Source organism: Arthrobotrys flagrans (genome assembly GCF_004000055.1).
Source record: "Arthrobotrys flagrans strain CBS H-5679 chromosome Unknown unitig_3, whole genome shotgun sequence".
Classification (NCBI taxonomy): Eukaryota; Fungi; Ascomycota; class Orbiliomycetes; order Orbiliales; family Orbiliaceae; genus Arthrobotrys; species Arthrobotrys flagrans.
This window is the reverse complement of record NW_027137547.1, coordinates 3608313-3627644: the sequence shown is the minus strand read 5'-3', so window position 1 is coordinate 3627644 and position 19332 is coordinate 3608313. Positions and strand designations below refer to the sequence as shown.

General features: G+C 47.6%; 2 protein-coding genes across 3 annotated transcripts; one reads left to right on the top strand and one right to left on the bottom strand.

The window, feature by feature from the left end:
* Positions 1–2079: 2079 nt before the first annotated feature.
* DFL_002438 (uncharacterized protein) lies at positions 2080–7668 on the top strand (the record flags this gene model as incomplete). Its single annotated transcript, XM_067631224.1, has 4 exons — positions 2080–2161; positions 2307–4655; positions 4711–4773; positions 4829–7668. 4 exons carry the CDS (start codon positions 2080–2082, stop codon positions 7666–7668), a joined length of 5334 nt encoding a protein of 1777 aa, XP_067493791.1.
* A 3479-nt stretch (positions 7669–11147) lies between these two features.
* DFL_002437 (uncharacterized protein) lies at positions 11148–12941 on the bottom strand (the record flags this gene model as incomplete). Of its 2 annotated transcripts, XM_067631223.1 has the most annotated exons (2): positions 11969–12015; positions 12080–12941. In XM_067631223.1, the coding sequence occupies 2 exons, from the start codon at positions 12939–12941 to the stop codon at positions 11969–11971; spliced, it is 909 nt and encodes a 302-aa protein (XP_067493790.1). The 2 variants fall into 2 exon arrangements, with proteins under 2 accessions (XP_067493789.1, XP_067493790.1); XM_067631222.1 differs by having other exon boundaries at positions 11148–12941.
* Positions 12942–19332: the final 6391 nt, after the last annotated feature.

The window sequence follows — 19332 nt, the reverse complement described above, 5'->3', positions numbered from 1 at the left end:
CCAAAAAGGTATCCAAATGGATTTCATGATTGATTCTAAGTTTTAATTTTAGCAAATATGGGTTTGCTTCGGTGATGTTACATATCCAGAGTCTGCAGCGCCTAGGCGCCGTGCCGTGCCATATTCCCACAAGGTCAGTGTCAAGCCATGCCCAGAAGAGGATCTAATAATTTCTTCGACAAGCCGCGGCAATCAGGGCACCCACAGGCCAAAGCAAGAATATCGAAGGCCATTAAAACATTGTGCAGATGGGTTTTAGATCTAGCGACCCTCCTACTCGATATCTAGTTTACGCAATCAGGGCTTGTGTTCCCGAAGCTTGAATAGACACGGATTATTTGACAATTTTTTAACAATCCAAAACGAAACAATCGAGTTGGAACCTTCTTCAAATCGTACATATGTACTTTGCTAAAACAATTTGTACTGATCATTGAGGCCCGGTAGGGCTATAACCACCGCCCGGTAATAGGTGATACCGGGTATTTACCCAAGCTCAAATCTTAGAGCGCCGTCAACCTCCCGATCCAGTCTGATGAAGGAAGCCACGTTGGAAAAAAAAATACCCATGAAACAAATTATAATGGCAGCTGCCATTTCTCTTAACTCCGGATGGTTGGTTCATATTCCATCCAGAATTTTATGCACTCACAAGGGGCCTAATTCACACTAGCTATTCGGATGAAGCCACGAGACATGTCAAAGATCACCAATTCCGTATGTGGTGTCTGTACTCCGTACAGAGTTGATATTCAATGCGCCTTACTCAGGCCATCCGCCGATTTTCCTTTACCGATCCTAAGTTCGTCTCTTCAGATCCACTTGGCCGTTGCCAGGTGCCTAAGCTCGGAGCAGCAGAGGCAAATGGGGCGTCAAAGATGGAGTTTTTGTAATATTTGTGCATACGATTCGCGAGATTCAGCTGGAGTTCTCTGCCAGTCGGTTCCAAATCCCTGATACAGATTTCCTTCGAGTTTTCCAAAGTTCCAACCCTTGCGCATTGTGTGAAACAATTAATGCTGATAAAGTTTTCCGATTAGAGTAATATCCCAAGCGTTTGACCCCCACGGCTAGAGCTATGTCCAATCCATGAAACTTTGAATTCGAAAAGTGCAGCTCTGGGATCTGCAAATAGAGCACACTTTGCGAAAGGTTGGACTATGTCTAATGATCATATGATTCCTTGAATACGGGACTCTGTGTATTTTGGAAATAAAAGCAAGATCGCTGCATACAGAAGGGGAAAATGACTCGTTCTAACTACAAAAGTGCCTTTGTTATGGCGTGCATGAACATAATATAATATACGATGGAGGTTATAAATTTAACGAAGTTGGATGATCAAGTTAGACGAGCTTTAATTTACATGGCGCATTAAGAGACTGGAGCGTAAATTTCGCTGACGTAGATAAAGTTTTCCCTCAGCATCTATAAAGATTTAGTAATATATATACTAATCTATAGAAACAATCCCGGCATAAAAAGCCGTTTTGGCAAAGAAGGGCAAGAAAAGTGAATTGGAGCCAAGTAGGTATTGTAAGATCCACTTAGCTTCAATATATCAAGTTAAGAGAAGTGTTAAGTTTCCGGATGGTGACGAATATGTTTATAATTTAGTGGCCAATTATTTTGTCTCACCAAGCTGGGCAACCTTGAAGCCACTATCCTACCATGGTACCAGCGTATTCGGCCGCACATTCGCCTAAGCATCGAAAGCTGGAAGCAGTTTATACGAAGCTCAAGCACAGCATCAAGAAACACGAATTGCGTTGCCAGCCTTACAACACAAAAAGGCTTGAGCGCAGTTCAATTTCCCTCGTTTCAGCCGTTGTTCAGCCGCAAGGATGCTTGTTTGAGGAAAGTGCTGACAAGTTCGACCCTCTGGAGCAGTTCATAGGCCAGTTGGCTGTAGGAAAATCAGGCTGCAGACCGGTACTTGATTGCTTGGAAGCACCTTCCTCTCTTATCTCCCGATCTAGATTTACTCCAAGACTTCTTATCCCCATGGTTTACAACTGGCAACGGTAGAAAGTTCGGCCCAAATAGCTAAGTTTCTGGGAACGTTAACTAGCTGTCGACATGTACGGCGGCTTCCAGCAGCATGTCCCGCCAGGCGGCATAATTCCAGGAACCGCGACTGGAGTGAACCCGTATCCTAATAGTAAGTCAAGTTCTTAAACCAGACATGCGACACCGAGACATTAGAGTAGCGCGAGCCCATGAGGTAGATGTATACATGTGGTGTCTCGATAAGAATTCGTAAGCTTGAGGGGCTACCTGTACTGACGACTCGCTACTATTCGTAGATAAGCAAAACGTTAACTTAAGCTCTTATCTAAACAATACTCCTACCACTACGTCGAATTTCGCGACCCCGCCTTCGTTTGCTCCTCAGGCACCTACGAATGGCCCTTACGTACCTCATGGGGGAGTTGCGCCGCAGTGGAATGCTGGGGCTCCTCAACAGAGCGTTCAGGGCCAATATGGTCAACATGGCCAACCTGGTGTACCTGGGCATCCTACGCCATCTGGATTCCAATCCAATGTAAATTCGTCTGGCTTTGGAGGAAACGCGGGGTATCAACCTGCTGGTGGTTTCCTCAATACCAATGCATATGGTGGCCAACCACCTCAACAGCAGCAGCAGGCTTCACATGGAGGCGGATTCTCTTATCCTGGACAGAATTCTGGAGGTTCATCTTTTGGAGCGACATATGCCGGTAGCGTTTCGGGGCCTCAGTTTCCCCAACAGGAAGCTTTTAATTCCAATCCGAACAATCGTCCAGGCTTTGGGCAATATCAATCTCCTCCTCCATCTAACGTGCACCAGCCTCCCGCTGCGTACGGGCAGCCATCTGGTGCCGGGATTGCTCAGCAAAGTCCTTATGGACAAGGCGGATTCAATGCATCGGGATTCAACCTAAACAACCAGGGCTCGGGAAATAATCAGGCACCATATGGAGGCTCTTCGTCCCAGGGATTCAATCCGGGACTGAACCAACAACAGCAGCAGCAGCCGGCCCAGCCTGGGCATCAAGCATGGCCTACGAATTATCCTCCTACCAACCATGCGGATCATGCACAGAGCATAGCTCAGCAGTGGGCCCAAAACCATCAACAAGCTCAAACCCATGGTGTAGACCCGGGCCATAATAAAAGATACTCCATAGCTTCCGTAACTGAGCCATATCATTCTGCATATGCAACAGCGACACCTCCTCCTCCAGCAGCACCTAAGCCAGAACGTCCTGCTACCTCTGCAACTTTCTTTGCGGCAACTGCTGGTGCATTGAAGACTCCTGCCCCGGGTCCTTTATCGCCACCCACCTCGCACTCACAGCCTCAAGCAGCTCAAAACCTACCTCAAAAGCCTACAACTTCTGCTTCTGGATTCGCTAGTGGTGGAATTGGCGACTGGGAACACTACGGTGACTTCGACGGTGACGATGACGATGATGCCTCGAAGCCAAATCAGCAGCATGAAGTTGCAGCGGAGGTCCCTGGTGATAATCAAGCTGTTGAAATGGCGGCTGCGACACCACCACCACAACCACAGACGCAACAACAGTTTGTTCCTCCTTCGCAGTTACCAGGAATTCATAGTTCACCCCAAGCACAAAGGCCACCAACGGGTGGTGCTCCACAACAGCCCGCAGGACACCAGATTAACCAGCAAGCCCTGGGATCATGGGGAACAGATAGACCTCAATCAGGTGGCCAGGCTGGCTTGCAGTTCCAAAACTTTGTCCCTCCGAATGTTCCCCCTCAAGTTCAACCCCAGCACCCTGCAATCCAAAATCTCCAACAGCCTTACAGGACGTCCTCGCCATCTCAAGGGGGGCAGCTCGCCGGTGGGTATAACCCCGGCCAGGCCCAATACCAGCAGCAACCGCAGCAGCAACCGCAGCAGCAACCCGTTAACGGTCCTGCACAACCTACTGGCCCAAATGCATACAATGAAGGTTTTGGTAGCTCACAAACCAGTCAATCATATACATTAACTGAGCAGTTACGGAAGCAGCAAGAGGAGCAAGTTCTGCGGCAACAGCAGGAACAACAGAAGCATATTCAAGCACAGGTACAGGCACAGATTCAGCAGCAACAGCAACAGCAACAGCAACAGCAACAGCAACAGCAACAGCAACAGCAACAGCAACAGCAACAGCAACAGCAACAGCAACAGCAACAGCAGGCGGCAGCCCAGCAGCAAGGATACCCCCTTCAGAACCAGTCCCCAAACCAATCTATGCATCAGTACAACCAACCGACCCAGTCTCCGCCAGCTCAAATTCCCCAACAGCACCAATCCCCACACGAAACTGCATATCAACCTCCTGGGTTTGTACAACCTCCAAATACATATGGGCACAATCAGCAATTACCTCCCCAACAAGGCGGATTCGTACCTCCAGTATCAAATGTTTTGGACCCCTATGGGCAACAACAGCATGGACAAGGCAGTATCATTCAGCCCCCCATTGATAACTACGGACAGAACGCTGTTCCATTGCCCCAGAAACCCCAGGTGTACCAGGAGGAACGTATTCAATCCTCCCCTACTAATCAACATGATCAGCCTATGATCAGCCATCAGCACCACCAATCGTTGGATGGGTCAATTGTAGTACAAAAGCCTCCTGGGCCGGTTATTGAGCGTAAGTTCGTCTGAGAACATGTATAAATGCGGTGCCTATTTAAAAATTGTATTAGAAATCCAGATAGTCCAGGGCCCACCCATCCAAGAAGCGGAACATGTGACACTAGCAACCAAAGGTAGGTTATAGCTATTGTATTCACTATCAAGCAGGGATGCTAACAAATACGGCAGATGCTTCGACGGAAGCCCCCGTCCCTAGCGAAGGGCTAGAGTCTATGGAAATACCTGCGGATCTCGATCCATACTATAAAGAATCAATCCGAAAATTTGTCAGAATGATCGTTCGTGAGGCGTCAGCAAAATCAAGTGTAGAGTCTCTACGGATTTTTACCGAGTTCATGGAGGATGAAACGTATTCACGAGGAGATAGGTATTCAGATGCATCTTTCCAAGATTACATCTCGGACGTGAGCAAGGGCCACACTTTCGCAGGTCGTCTCCGTCCATATACCACAGAGAGTCCTGATCCATATGACGGTCCTCGAAAGACGGCTGGTCCGGTGCATGATCCGAACGTTAGACGAGATAATACATTTGATAGCATCGACTCCCCATTGACGAATGCGATCGAGGCAATTAGGGCAAGCGGTCGAAAGGGCAATCATTCACCATCATCGGTGGAGCATAGATTGCCATACACGATTGATGAAGAGGTCCAGCCACTGAAACCTCAGCATCAGCAACCGTCTAACCAACAGCCACCTCCAAACGAACTTAGGGGTTCGGTTCAAAATCCTGCAGAACCATACTCCGTCCCTGAGGAACCCATCAAACCACTCGTCCACCACAGCGATACTTGGGGTAGCCAAATAGAGCCCGCTCCCCTCACTGCAGAGCTACAAGTCCAAACACAACCAGCCCCGGTTCAACCTCTTAATGTCAAACGTCAATCGTTCGTTGCGAGTCCGCCAAATGTGAATCCTCATCAGCCCCCTATTTCATCTGACCACAGTACTAGCCCCGATTCTGCTCAACTAAATGAAGCTTCTCTGGCCCAGCAAGCTGCTATTCTTGCACAGCAATGGCGTGACTCTAGAGGTCCGGGTCAACAAAGCCAACCAAATAATAGTTCGGCTCCAGGAGAGTTCCAAGCCACCCCACTACAGCACAGGCAGTCTATCCCACCCGGTCAGTTTGATATTCAAGGTCCACCTCAGAACCAAATGATGTACCAAAAGCCGCCACCCCAGTACGACCATATTGTCGAGGCTCCGACGGTTACCCAAAGTCCGTCTCAATTACGAGATCCGTATCAACAGCCGCCACCCAAGGCACAGAGTCCAGCGCAGATTAGAGACCCGTATCAACAGTCACAACCTTATAGGCAAAGCCCAGCGCAAGGTCGGGACCCATACCAACAACCACCAGTTCATACACAAAGTCCGGCACAGCTTAGGGATCCATACCAACAACCAGTATCTCATCCAATCCAGTCAGAACTTCCAGCTCCACTACAAGCCAAGAGCCCCCCTCAAACAAACCCCTTCCAAAGCCCGCTCGCTCATAGCGCAAATTTCCCCCAAAATGACTATCAAGATCCAAATATGCAGCGTGGTACCCCCGGACCTGGACCGCAAAGATACAATCCTCCCACTTCTCCACCTCGTAATGAGCCTCTAAGACAAATAGAAATTCCCGAGCCACAGCAAGAACCTCAAAGACGTCAAGATCGACCAAGTATATCCGGTGCGGATACTTTGAGCCAAGGTTATGTAGTAGTTACTCCGGAGCCAGAATCAACTCCGTCCCAACCCATTGTACTCGACATAAGCTCCCCAATACATGTCAAATCCATACCACCAGAACAGATTGGTGCTCCTAAGAAGTCAAAAATGGATATCGCCGTCTTATCAACAATTCTTGGGCAATCTCGAGATGGAATACCTGATAAATTACAAATTATTGTTCCTATCCGCGCTGCCTTTGAGAGGGTTGGAAAGGACTTTGCCCACATGGATACAATGCGCAAAGAGTTCGAAACTGAAGCCAAGAAGATCCGGAACAAGAACGAGGCCGAAAGAGATAGGGCAAAATCCGAGCATGACGAATATACCGAAGAGCTCTACTCACAACAGAAGATTCTCTACGAGGACCTTCACGATATCGACGAACAGTTCAATATTGAGCAGAACGCCTTGAAGGAGAAGCAAGAAAAGGAAGAGTTCGATAAGTTCAACAAAGAGGTTTTCACGCCAGTCTACAATATGGTCCAGGAGAGGATAGTAGAGCTGAAGAAACAGCAAAAGGCTCTCCTCACGCTAATCAAAACCGCATCATCCGGAAGAGAGAAACTTGATTCTAGCAGCAGCAAGCCGAACCTTCAAGATTGTTTAGTCGCACTGCTTGATTTACATGATGTCATGGAAGCACATTATATGAAACTACAAGAGGCAATCGCGGATCGGGACAAGCGGTATAAGAGTACGGTTCTAACGCCACTCTATGCATCTAGCAACTACGCCAAACTAAGAGATGCAAAGAAGTACTTTGACGAAGAAGAAAAGAAAGCAGTCGTGAAGGCCGCTACTGAAGGTCACGAACGTGCAAAGGCCTTGAAGACCGTCATTGACGAAAGTATGATTCCAGGTCTCGACCTCGAGTTCGGCTTCTTCGATGAGATAGAGCAGTGCGTAGCAAAGATTATCGAGGACTTGCCGGAGAATCCGACGGATTATGATGGAGACCTCAAACTTTTGCACGGTGAACTAGCATATGCTGACGGCATCTTGGAAACGTTGACGAACACCCAAGCGTCGTTGTTCAAACTCTACCACCAGGTTAATACTTCCGTTGGCAAAGCTGACAAGGCAATCGCCGTTAGTCAGGCAAAACAAAGGGGGGAGAAAGCAGATGCTATAATAGCTATCGAAGCAGAAAAGGACACCCAAATGAAGACGCTGGATGATGAATTGAAGGAAAGACTTGAGGATGTGAATGGTCACTTTGGGGAAGCGAAGACGAAGCTGGAGCCGATTTTAGCGAAATACAAGGCTGCTGCAGAGGGTAAATAATCGAAAGCGAGTTAGTGACGAAGGCAATGTAACGGTGATCATGATGACAATTACCACGCGATTCTGGAGTCATGTTTTAACTGTCTTTAGCGTTTTATACATATACTATTCTTATTTCTTCGAAGTATCGGTCATGTTAGCCGCCATTTAAGATTGATACCTTTAAAACATATCCATACCGTTTATGGAATCTGAACACTAGTATATGAAATAGTAGGAATAGAGGCTGCACTTGCAATTGCGCAGGAAGGTATCGACATCGGGATCGATCCTCGATATCGTTACATGGGCGTATCATATGCGTCAGTACGGCAATAATTCCCTGCCCCATCTTGAGGCAATTTGCCGCATCAAATTCTTCGCCTGTTTCTTCTAGAATTATCCTCAAGGAACTCCCCTATAGTCCTTCCATGTTGATGCACAGACCATGCTTTATCATGTCATTCACCCAACCACTTTTGATGCCTTCCCAGCCACATTTTTGCGAGGTGTGGGTGGCTTCAACCATGAAAATCAGGGTGGCTAAACTCGATTTGCAACAAGCGCAACGCCCATTTGCCAATCACATCCAGTCGTTCTCGACCTTTTCCAGACCCCCATGTCAGTGTGGACCCTGATCAATTTTCCCTCACATTGGGCAAAAAATTTCGATCAGGAGTGTAAAAAGTACCTGCCTTGCAGAGTGGCGTGTTAGGTGGGAGGAGATAAGTATTTTTCCTGTATCAATTCCCTCTTGTTGGCTTGTAAATGATATGTTCATGAGATACATGTATACATCGTGAATACATCCGTCTACATTCATCCCCACTTTTGCTCCTTGAAGGCCGATAATTCAGAGACAATGTTCCACTTCTTATCACGCTCCACGTGTCTAGACGTGGCGTCTACTGAAAAAATCCGAGAGAGGCACATGCCTCAAATCTAAACCCAGCAGGACGGTCAACGGGAACCCCGCTGACCCGGCCTGCATGACGTAGACGCCTTTCGGTTTCTATTCCCGTCTCCCCCCTTCATCTACAAGCATACGTGGCTTAGCCACAACAGCCATCTCTTAACTACTTCGGTTAGAAAGGAGAAGGTCTGGCTGAAAAGACCAGTCTCGCCAACTGCGTTATGAACGAATACATGCATGAGTGGAGGGCTTTGGTGTATTGGGGAGACCTGTAAGTCCGAAAAAAGTGTCTTCCCGCGGCCCGCGTCGATATGAGGCCTCACAAATATGTACCATCAGGTACACTAATGCCGCACAAATGCGTCGACAAGGGGGTCCCTGCCGTCGCTCTACCAAGGTCGTCACAAAAGTCCTGGGCCATGCCTTGACCTTTTTGTTTGCACAAACCTGCGGGAATAAAAAAGTGATCACGGGAAGAGAAAGTATTTACGGGAAGGCTCTTGCACAGTAGGGAAGGAGATCTTTTAAGAGTTTCAAAGAGAGGTTCCGACCTTAGTTTCCAAACCCCACTGAGTTTCATAATCATGTTAAAATATAGAATCAATACGCACAGCATTTTTACGGAATAAAAACGGTAAGTGGGACACGCAAAAAATGCGCCTCGGTAATCTCTTTGCCGATTACTTAATTCAAGGGCAGCGGGATAGAAGCTTCTAAAAATATTCTTGTCCTCTCTCTATTTTGAAAAGTACACCTATGTAATTGTGGCTTTGTTGAAGTTTCTGATGCAATACCGAAATTAAAGGCTCAAAAGAACCTCCAGCACTACATATATTCGAAACTTGCACTAGCACGGTAACTCGACTTTTGACAGTTGAAACCGAGCCTTTTCCACCCCACTCCATCCTAAGCGAGGCAACCTGTGACATCAATTCCAAGCATCTGCGCCACAATCTAATATATGAGGGCCTGGCCCTTCCCGACCTACGGAATGACTGCAACGGGTTCGTCAATTCCATGCCCGATAACGCATAGGTATGCACGGTATAATTATAATTGGGGAATAAACTCGGTAAAGAATCTAGAGTGAGAAGAGAAGACCAAAAAATAGAAAAAAAAAAAAAGAACGTGCACGTCCCAATCAAGCAATGTCGGTCATATCGACAAGAGGAGATAATCAAATGACCCAAAGGTTTCGAATTCTAATACATGGGTATGTTCCAGCAGTTGACAATGAGGCGATCAGCTATCCCCTTCGATATCTTATAGCCAGGCTAGCTAGCTCGTTCACATGAATGGAGGGCTAGGCTGTTGGCCTTGGGTTTCGATGCACGTTGGATGCGTAGGAAGTTTAATATCATGAGTGCAGCTATTAATAAGGCCGTCCACAGACACACTGCAATGAAATCTGTTGGGGTAGCAGGGCTACCACCCCTCAGTATATTATTCAGCAGATGCAATGTGCAAGCTCTAGGCTTATATCGCGAGGCGCATATGCAGTATACTTACTTTAGATCTAACTTCGGTGTACATGATCCTGTTAGCAATTTCAATTGCTTCCTAACCATTCATGTCTGTTAGATCTTCTTAAGCTAATAAAAGTAATGGAAGCATGTGAAACGTAGAAAAGTGGGAAATGATAAATTTAGTAAAATCATGAAACGGTCTTCGCACCACAGATGCTAGAATATTGTAATTATCAAGAAGCCTCCCCGTCACAAACTAGGTTATGATCCACTTTATGGATTGTCTGGCAGTGGGTGTTGTTGTTCGGTTGGGCAAGCTAAGGCGTGTGACTGGGTAGTTGCCTCGCAGTAGTAAACATTTGCTAAGGCAGCGACGCAATGATGGGAGAAGCGGGCAACAAAGCACAGTAACGTTAGTGGTAGAAAATAAATATTATAACAATTGTATATACTGAAAGGGGTTCTGTATACTGGCAGCATGAGTATATGACAAAGTAGGAAAGGTAAAAAGGACTAGGAAACCAACGTTAACGCCCGAAATATATCTTGACGAACGTGGGTGAAGGAAGGAAGGAGACGAAGTTAAGAAGGAAAGCGGGGACATCTTCAAGGAAATGTAGAAAGTTAGTCAAAAGGAGAAGACTCGCTAGAAATAATGAGCAGTTTGGAAATAAAATAAGTGAATTAAAAAAAGTTCATGTACAACCGGTAACTATGCATATTGTTATAAAACTCCACCCAGAGATATCAGCAAATATAAACCAAAGGGAAAGTGTAAAACGTGGCGAGGAACGCGTGGAGGTTAAGAAAAGTGAATAATGCTTTTGAGGCAGGACCATTCTATTGTATCGAGAGGTCCAAGAGAAAAGTAGAGGGAGCCTGGCAAATCATAACAGCGGGCGCTGGAGAGACAAAGATGGTACTAAATTCTGTAGGAGTACATCTTAGCCATCTCGGAACCCGCAAGAGTGGTTGAAATAGAGAAGAGAAGCAGAGCATCATGACAAAGTACTGCGTAGAATATACATTATGGTACAAGGTATCATACATCCTTGTGGTGTGTTTATTGGGGGTGGGAGAGCAAAGCAGCCTCGAAATTAGCAAGGTCGAAGTAAGGTTGCCTAGCCTGATTCTGGACCTTGACTAGCTGGTTGCTGCGTAGGTGGAAGGCCTGTCAACTGACGCTCATTACTGAGGGCCTGTATCTTGGCTTCCATACCAGCGTTCTTCTCTTCTAGGTCGCGGATTCGTTTCTCTAGTTTCTCAATATAAGACCAGATTCCTTGATCCCCAGAGCTGAAGATGTTGGATTGACCGCCAGCCAGGGCATCTGGGGGAGCTAGATGGGTCCCGGAAAACGACCCAGGACGTGATAAGCTGCCTGGGAGACCAGCGTTATGCGAACGAGGAGACGTTTGGCTTGGCTGAGGTAGGCTGTAGCTAGGCCCAACTGTGCTCTGTCGACGATTGCTATCCATTGACGGTTGGTGATGGAACGGAGTGGATGAGAATGAAGGTGATCTAACAGGTCCGAGTGAAGTAGAATCATGTGGTGGTACTGGAAACCCTGGATTGCTGGGAGAAAGTGCTCTCGGGGAATCAGTTAATTCACCTTGTTGGAGAATTGAAGGCGCATTCGGCTGAGAAGTATTGATGCTTGGCGGTGCTGGAGCACCGAATGCAGAAGGCATATTAGGATTGATGGGGGGGTAGGAATGATTTGAAACAGAACGAGGAGGCAAGGGAGCTGGCTGTAAGTTCTGTGCCTGTCGTGCCTGTTGCCGTGCTCTTGAATAGCTATGCCGCGACCTCGCATTTGGTAGACTCATTGCCTTCCTGCTGGTAGGCGATTCCGGGTAATCATGCATCGCCTCGTCATCTCCGGTGTGTTCAATCCCTTCCATGCCATCTCCACCATCATATCCGCCTTCACCAAGACCAGTCATACTGCTCCTTCTGCCAGCGCACCCGCCTTCACCACGATTATGCCTAGCCAAGGCATCAGCCCGAGCAAATCGCCTTCCACAACTATCACACACGTGCGGCCGTTCACCGGTATGTAGCTTCTGATGCCGTTTCAGGTCGTGCAGGCGACGGAATCTAGACTGACAGGTGATACACTGGAATGGCTTTTCGTGTGAATGGGTCAGAAGGTGGGATTTTAAGTTGTGGTGTCGTGTGAAGGTTTGGTGACAATTTGGACACTCGTGTTTCCCTCGAGAGCCGCTAGCAGAAGAAATGCTGGCCCTTGGGTCCGAAGAAATGCTTGCTCTTGGATCTGGGTAGGACGAAGATTGTCGGTGATCTCGAGGATCCACAGGGGAGAAAGGAGTTGTAGGTGTCGCACTCCCAACATAACTTTGTCCCAAGGCCTCCGAGATGCTGCCAAGCCGGGGCCTTGTGGGTGAGTTATCGCTCCCAAGCCCAGCTGTCGCAGTCAACCCGCTCTCAGCAGATCCCGACGTCGCGCTATGAGGCGAAACCAAAGCATCAATAGCACTGGCGGGAGCGCTCGGACCACCGGATGATAAGCGACTGGCAGCTCCGGTTTCTATCGGTGCGAGCTTAGGGCCAGGAGCCGGAGGGGCAGCACTAGTCGGGCCATCTGTGGGCTTGCTAGTACCGACAGCTTGTGAAGTTAGGATCGCAGCTGGATTTTGACTTGTTCCGTCGTCGAGGACGTCGGGGTTGGATCTCGGGTTTGGGCTCATCGATCGTCGAGTAGCGGCTAGCAGGCCGTCTGTGAACCCCTTTGGAACGAAAGGATGTAGCGGAGGAAGAACGGAAGGCGATGGAGACCTTCGAGGCGATGCCGGGTTTACGGCTTCTGTGGCTAGTGCACCTGATCTTTCAGGCGGTGTGCCGTTGGTAGTTATACTCGGAACTGACGATATTTGGACGGGTTCCGGCGCCATAACACAGGAAGGCAGCCTCGACTGTCCTGAGCCGATATGAACGGAGACGGGGTTCTTAAGTCGGGTCGGGCAGGATACTGGGTGGTATCGCGGTATCTAGGGGACTATTGCTATGGCGATGTGTGGCGGTGAAGGGAAGGAGGAAAACGCGTAGTGATCGGGTGGACTACTCTGTCGCGGGTAGGGCGAAGTGGCGGAAGATATTGTTGATGTGGCTTGACTGCGACAGTTGTTGTCGATCCCGTCAGATCGTGTTGTTGATGGGTGATGTTAGGTGAGAACAGAAAGCGTGCTCTCACTCAGCCTGTCACAGCCGCAATTTTATTTATTTATTTTTTTTTAAATTTATTTTTAAATTTCTTGTCTGTCAGAGTTCGGGAAGTGGGCGGAAATGGAAGGAAGGAAGTCGCAACTGGAGATTGCAACGATTAAGTCAGAGGCTCTGGTGATTATGTTGGAGCTCTGTGGGAGGCAAGGACTGGTTAGCAAGCAGCCAAAAAGAGATTGGTAGTGAGCTGAGCTGGCTGGAGTGAACGAGTGGAGTTGGTGGAAATGCCGCAGACAAACGAACAGCTTGCATGAACAGCGCTCCAGGCGAGGAGGTCCGACAGCATGAAAGGCGGGTTGGTACAGGGCGTGTTCATGCAACAGGAGGTCTATGCAACGGAAGGGAGGGAGGCTCAAATATCATGATATCATCAACCTGGCGGCGACAGTGTCCTTGCGGAGAGAGAGGGTGCAGTGATTTGATTGTGATTGTACGAAAGTAGGAATGAAAGGATGGCATTTGCGTGGCCGGGCCGGGCTGATGAAGAGAGGGGGGGAGATAGAAAAGAGGAAGGCGGTCGACATATACCACCAGTACCACCTACACCGTCTGGTAGTGGTAATAGTAATGGCAATGTTAATGGTGGTGGTAGTGTAGGAGTTGGAGTACACTATTCGGGCATGCGCATAGGACCGCTGTCTATCTTGCCTTTCTGACTGGATGTGTATATCTGGCTGTCTCTTTCTTCTTTCTTCTTTCTTTTTTCTGTATAATATTTTTTTTCTACGCCAGACACAAGGGAAGACAGATAGAAAGACGAATAAGAAAAACAATGCGCCTGTGTCGCCACACCCTTTCTTAACGTACTGGGGAGGAGAGGCTGCGTGCTTGTAATAAGCAGCTGCGGGATATCGTTTAAATCAATCCATCGCAAAACTAACGAAACAATCTGTTTCGTAGCTTGGATCCACTGGCCAAGGCTGAATGGAATAGAAAATGGAAGGAAGCATCAAGTATCCATTGCCGTCTTCACTTTGTGCACCAGGGACATTTGCAGATATGGTGCAAGGTACAGTAAGACAAGCGTGGCTGGTGAGGGAAAATCACGACGAAAAGCCCAATAACAACAGAAGAAAGAAAGAGAAAGAAAAAAAAAAAAAAAGAAGAGCAGACTCGTACCAAAGCCAGGCGCCAATGCGCAACATTCCAGTTTCCATGTCACCAATAATACTTTGTGCTGCAGAAGGGGGACGAGGATATAAAATTTTCGTCGATACGGCGCAATCGCAGGATGCTATTAATCTTAATCGTATGAAGAACCGTCAAAGGGTGTTGCGTAATGCGTATCTGGAGGGAGAGCGCCGAGAACCAAAATATGGTAAATCTAAATATGCAACAAAGCAGAGGTCCAATTCGAATTTGCCGACAAAAAAAGGCGTCACTTGTACGGTCGATGCTGTTGGAATTGTTCCTCCTTAGAGCTTGTATCCCCGCCGTCAGCTTGGTCGGTTTCCAGTAGTGGTATAATCGAGTTTTCCTAGGACTGATTGAATGTCTGTCGCGATGATTGTGGAAAGGCTTTTCGTCGGAGAATAACAAATATTTTTAAAAGTTGTGGAACGGATGTTTCACTATGCCCGGCGCAATCGAGCAATGACGAAACCGTGTGAGGTCAGTAACTCGAAACCAATGTGCCTGTTGAACTAGATCGTTCTTGACAGAATCTCAGGAATGTATGTGGGAAGTGAAAGGACGAAATTGGGGATTTAAGAAAGACGATATGAAATTAGTTATAAGGAAAGGAAAAAGGAAATATGACGAGCCAAAGAGAAGGTGCAGTGCACCGCCTGGTGTTTATTCTCAGCACTTGCTTGAATACTCGGCCATACAACCGTGGTGTGGTGGTGGTGGCAGTATGTATGGCGGCGGCGGCTGCAAATAAAAAAGACCAGCAGCAGAAATAATAACTTGTGGGTAACCACTTCTTTCCCTTGCTCCGTTCGAACCTCTTTCTCCTCTGGGGGCAAAGAAACTTTAATTATTGTATTTCTCAAGGTGGGCTTGAGCAGCTTTTTCATCTGCTTGCCCGTCCGTTGAGAATCTCTCCAGGGTTCCAATATGCACGGGTGCAGGCAAGTGCTCGAAGAAGACGCAGAGCCAAAAAGAGAAGATGAGGGACGGCGAAAGATGCAGGACTGGTCAAAATACTGACTAGTGCAAGGAAAGGGCCAGGCGGTGGAGATAACCGGAAGGAAAGAACGAGGTGGAAGAAGAAATTAAACGAGCAAGCCCACGAGGGGTACACCAACGACGAAAATAAGAAAATAATCCAGAGCAAACCAGCCTCAAGTCACTGCGTGTACAGTGATGTGTATACCTAGTTGTGAGGACATGCAACATACATTTATGTTGATCGTATGCCGAGTGATATTGGATGTCGAACACAAGATGTTTGCAAAGGGAAAGCGAGATCGAGGAGATCAGAGTTTAGTTTTTTTGCAGACACAAAGCAGATGTATTATGTATGTATGTAGGAATGAAGTACTGAGATGTCCCGGTGTCGTGTAAGGTGGTGCACACTCCGCTGTGACATGCGATCTCGTCGAGGCAAGGGTGGTGAGGCGTATTAAGACAACAAGCAGAAAGGATGATGAAAAGATGCGCCCTTGATTCTGAAATGTGCAGAGGAGGGAAAAAGTGCGCTGGCACGACTTACCAATCGGAATCTGTCACCAGAGTATACGGCCAGGTCGCGCCGTCGTTCTCTCGAAATGCCCTCCGACTGTCACGATCGAGAATGTTGACAAGAAAGAGTGAGAAAGAAAAAATATATAAAATGCGGGAAACAAGCCAGCTTGAGGGGAAAATATGATGGCGTAGTGAGCCAGCCCGGTCAGTTTGGAGCGTGGCCGTGGTTGGTGGTTGGTGCATGCGCCGAATGATGACGGCCGGCCCAGCCAGCAAGAGAAGGCGAGGTGCACCACAATTGCAAGGGGGAAAAGAAACGGGGAAACGGGTCTAGAGATGACGAGATTGTAAGAGGCGCTCTGAGGCACTTGTCCTTTTCTGATAAAGCTTGCTGTGGCTATTTTGTTCACGAAACTTCTAATTCAAGCTTTAGTTCAGTCCTTTGGGGGAATTATATCTAAGATGGCAGCACCGTCCGGTCACATTAATAGATACTAATTTGCGGCACCTCCCGCTCTGTCTATAACGGCGGCTTGTCGAACGAAACTGCGGTCAATATTAATAGCAGGCTGTGATAAGAATGATCGAACAGGTTCAGTTGTCGAGGTTGTTAAAGCGTAATGCCGCTGGTTGGAAAACTTTTGGTTGGCGTTTTGTGTGGCTGTTGCTCACGAGCCTCACCAATTTATCATGTATAAGATGTTTGAAACAAAAGGATATGTTGGTTCTTTGAAATGTGAGCTATTGAGGTACTTTATTACTTAATTCTACGTGATATAATGGCAATTTAGCACCCATGGTAGAAAAAGTCAGGCAGCCTATCGTCGATATTTGAACAGAGTAATGCGGCACGCCGGCAGCGCATACCACAAAGGGCTGCGAACTTAGACTCGGTCAGATCTATTCTGTAGAGACACACAAGTGAGTCTCCTCAACCAGGAGGTTCGAAGGCGGCCAAGTTCTCGGCTCATATCGAGCGCCTGGAGGAGAATATCGGCTTGAAGGGTGTGTATTCCACTTACTAGATCGGCATAGTGTGATATAAAGCTGAATGCGCTTATCTTGGATTTATATTCCGCACCTAAAAGTATTGTATAAGGATATCCGACTGCAAGGAAGTGCTTTTTTGTGCACAGGCTCCGATATGATATATCAGGTGAACAACAGGCGGTTCCAGAGCTCCATGGATCCAGCGCTCCCCAAACTCGTAGCTTTTTAAGATTTAGGTCAACTGTGTGCACAGAGCGTCGGACTATAAGATCACCGCCTTTGGCCCTCGAATCAGAAGAAATGCACGAAATGAAGTGGATAGGATCTGCGGCTGTATGCATATATGATAAAAGGTGTCGGTGGGGATATGTGGTCTGCTTGCTCTATGCAAGTGCTCTTCGTCCTAAAGATCGGATCCCGTTTGTTATCCTAGGCTAGGCACCAAGCTCATTGCAAGATAATTCAATATGCAATTTTGAAATCGGGTCGCTTTCTGTCTGAAACTCTTCTGGCTTGCCTTGTACTTCGTGATTATATTCTCCGCCGCTTCGAGGTATTAAAATGCACATTCGTAGCTCTAGACATAAAAAGATGCCACCGACAGCTCGTTCGACCTCACGCGATTTAAATGTACGGTTCATCATTATGCCTTTCCAAAGACCCATTTTATAACGGATCGGCTGCCTAGACTGAACCATCGTTGATTCAATCCGAATTAGTTGTGATCATTCAAAACCGGTTCATCACACTTGCACCGACACACCCACTTTTGCGAGACACGCGGATGCGTGTGAATCTACGCGGGAAGAAAGGAGGGAAAAAAAAAAAAAAAAAAAAAAAGAGGGAAAAACCATTCATCTAACCATCTCTAGCCAGATCATATCTGTTTGAAGGGCACTTCGTAGTCGACCTCTTGCTGGCCCGGCCAATCTGAACCTTAGATATATTCGGATCATCTCACCCAAGACTGGTAGTACTGACAGCGGAGTGGCTGCAGGACGGTCTACAACGTTGTTTGTCCGCTTAAAGGCTTATCCGACGCAACCTCCCGCAGAAAAGCCTACGAGGCGAATTTGAAGGGTCAAGATGATCTATCCCGGAGCAATCCGTGTTCATTTCAGATGGTTGAACAACCAGAGCACAACGGCTGCCTGATGGCACCGCCGCAAACCCCAACAATTCAGTCAGCTGATCTATGCATGCGCAACAGCAGCAGCAGGAATTACGATCAAGGCAATTGCGAAACTAAATTTGATACCGAGATCGTCGTCTAGACTGTGATGCATTAGATTTAAAGCTGCTTTCACCGACGTCGGTTGGTTCGCTCGTGCGCTATTATACTGGTGCGGCGGTGATGTGGCAGCCCGTACGCAACAAGACTTTCCCAATTAGCCACTGTGCCGTTATGAGCTCAGCGGTTAATCTTTCCTCGACCTTTATCAGCAAAAACGTGTTCCATAATTCCGTCTTTTATGATGCAACCACAGTCTGAAGAAAAAGGCGGGGGCTTGACATGCGAGGATAATCCTGCTTCATCCATTACAACATGACAATGGCCACACGATGACACGACCATGGGACAAGCACCTTCATGGGACTCACGAGCTTGATTAACGCCATTGATGCAATGCCGTAATTTACCAGAGGAGCGAATTTCATAAGTTACTGACAGGGAACAGCCCCGGTCTCTATTACGCTCTTCATAACCCCTTGGGCCATTCCCCTTAGGACCGCCTCATCGCATATCTCGAAGCCAAGCTGCGTATTTCATAGATGCCGCATTCTTTTCTCTTCTCCTCGGCACCCAGGACTTTGCCAACAAACCAAGGCATACGAACCGCATACGATCAACAGTAGGCGTGATTCGCTTCTGCAAGAAGGTATGGCTTCCTTCTTTTTTTTTTCTCCACTTTGTTTGATCTCGCGATAGGCGACATGTTTCCACAGATACATCCCCACGAAGAACAGAAAGGCCAGGTTTCAAATTGTTGGTTCTTGCTTTCGGCATCCGGGTCATCTTCGGCCAATGCAGAAGGCTTTGTGGCAAGGATCCGAGGGGATTTAGACACCCTCAGACCAATAGGCTATGTCCTTGCAGACCTCAAAAAACCATCACGGGATCCCCACCGTGCGGGACTTTAACTTGGCTGTGTACATAGTAAGCCTTCCCCCTTTCTATCGTGAAATGGAAAGAGACAGCCATTGTGGGGCGCAACCTTTCTTCTTTGAGGAACCTGGTCGCACCGCCAGTCCAGGGTGCAGCTCATCATAAATTCTCGCCGGCAAAACTTGTCGCCCAAATCGCAGCGTTTTATTGGTGGCTGGCACTTAACAGGTCCGCTACTAATAAACTTTAGATTAGCCCGTATATCGGCTCTCGAAATTATTCTCCTAAATATGCATGGTATCAATTTTTAGGCATTCGTTTACCCACGTTTATTAGAG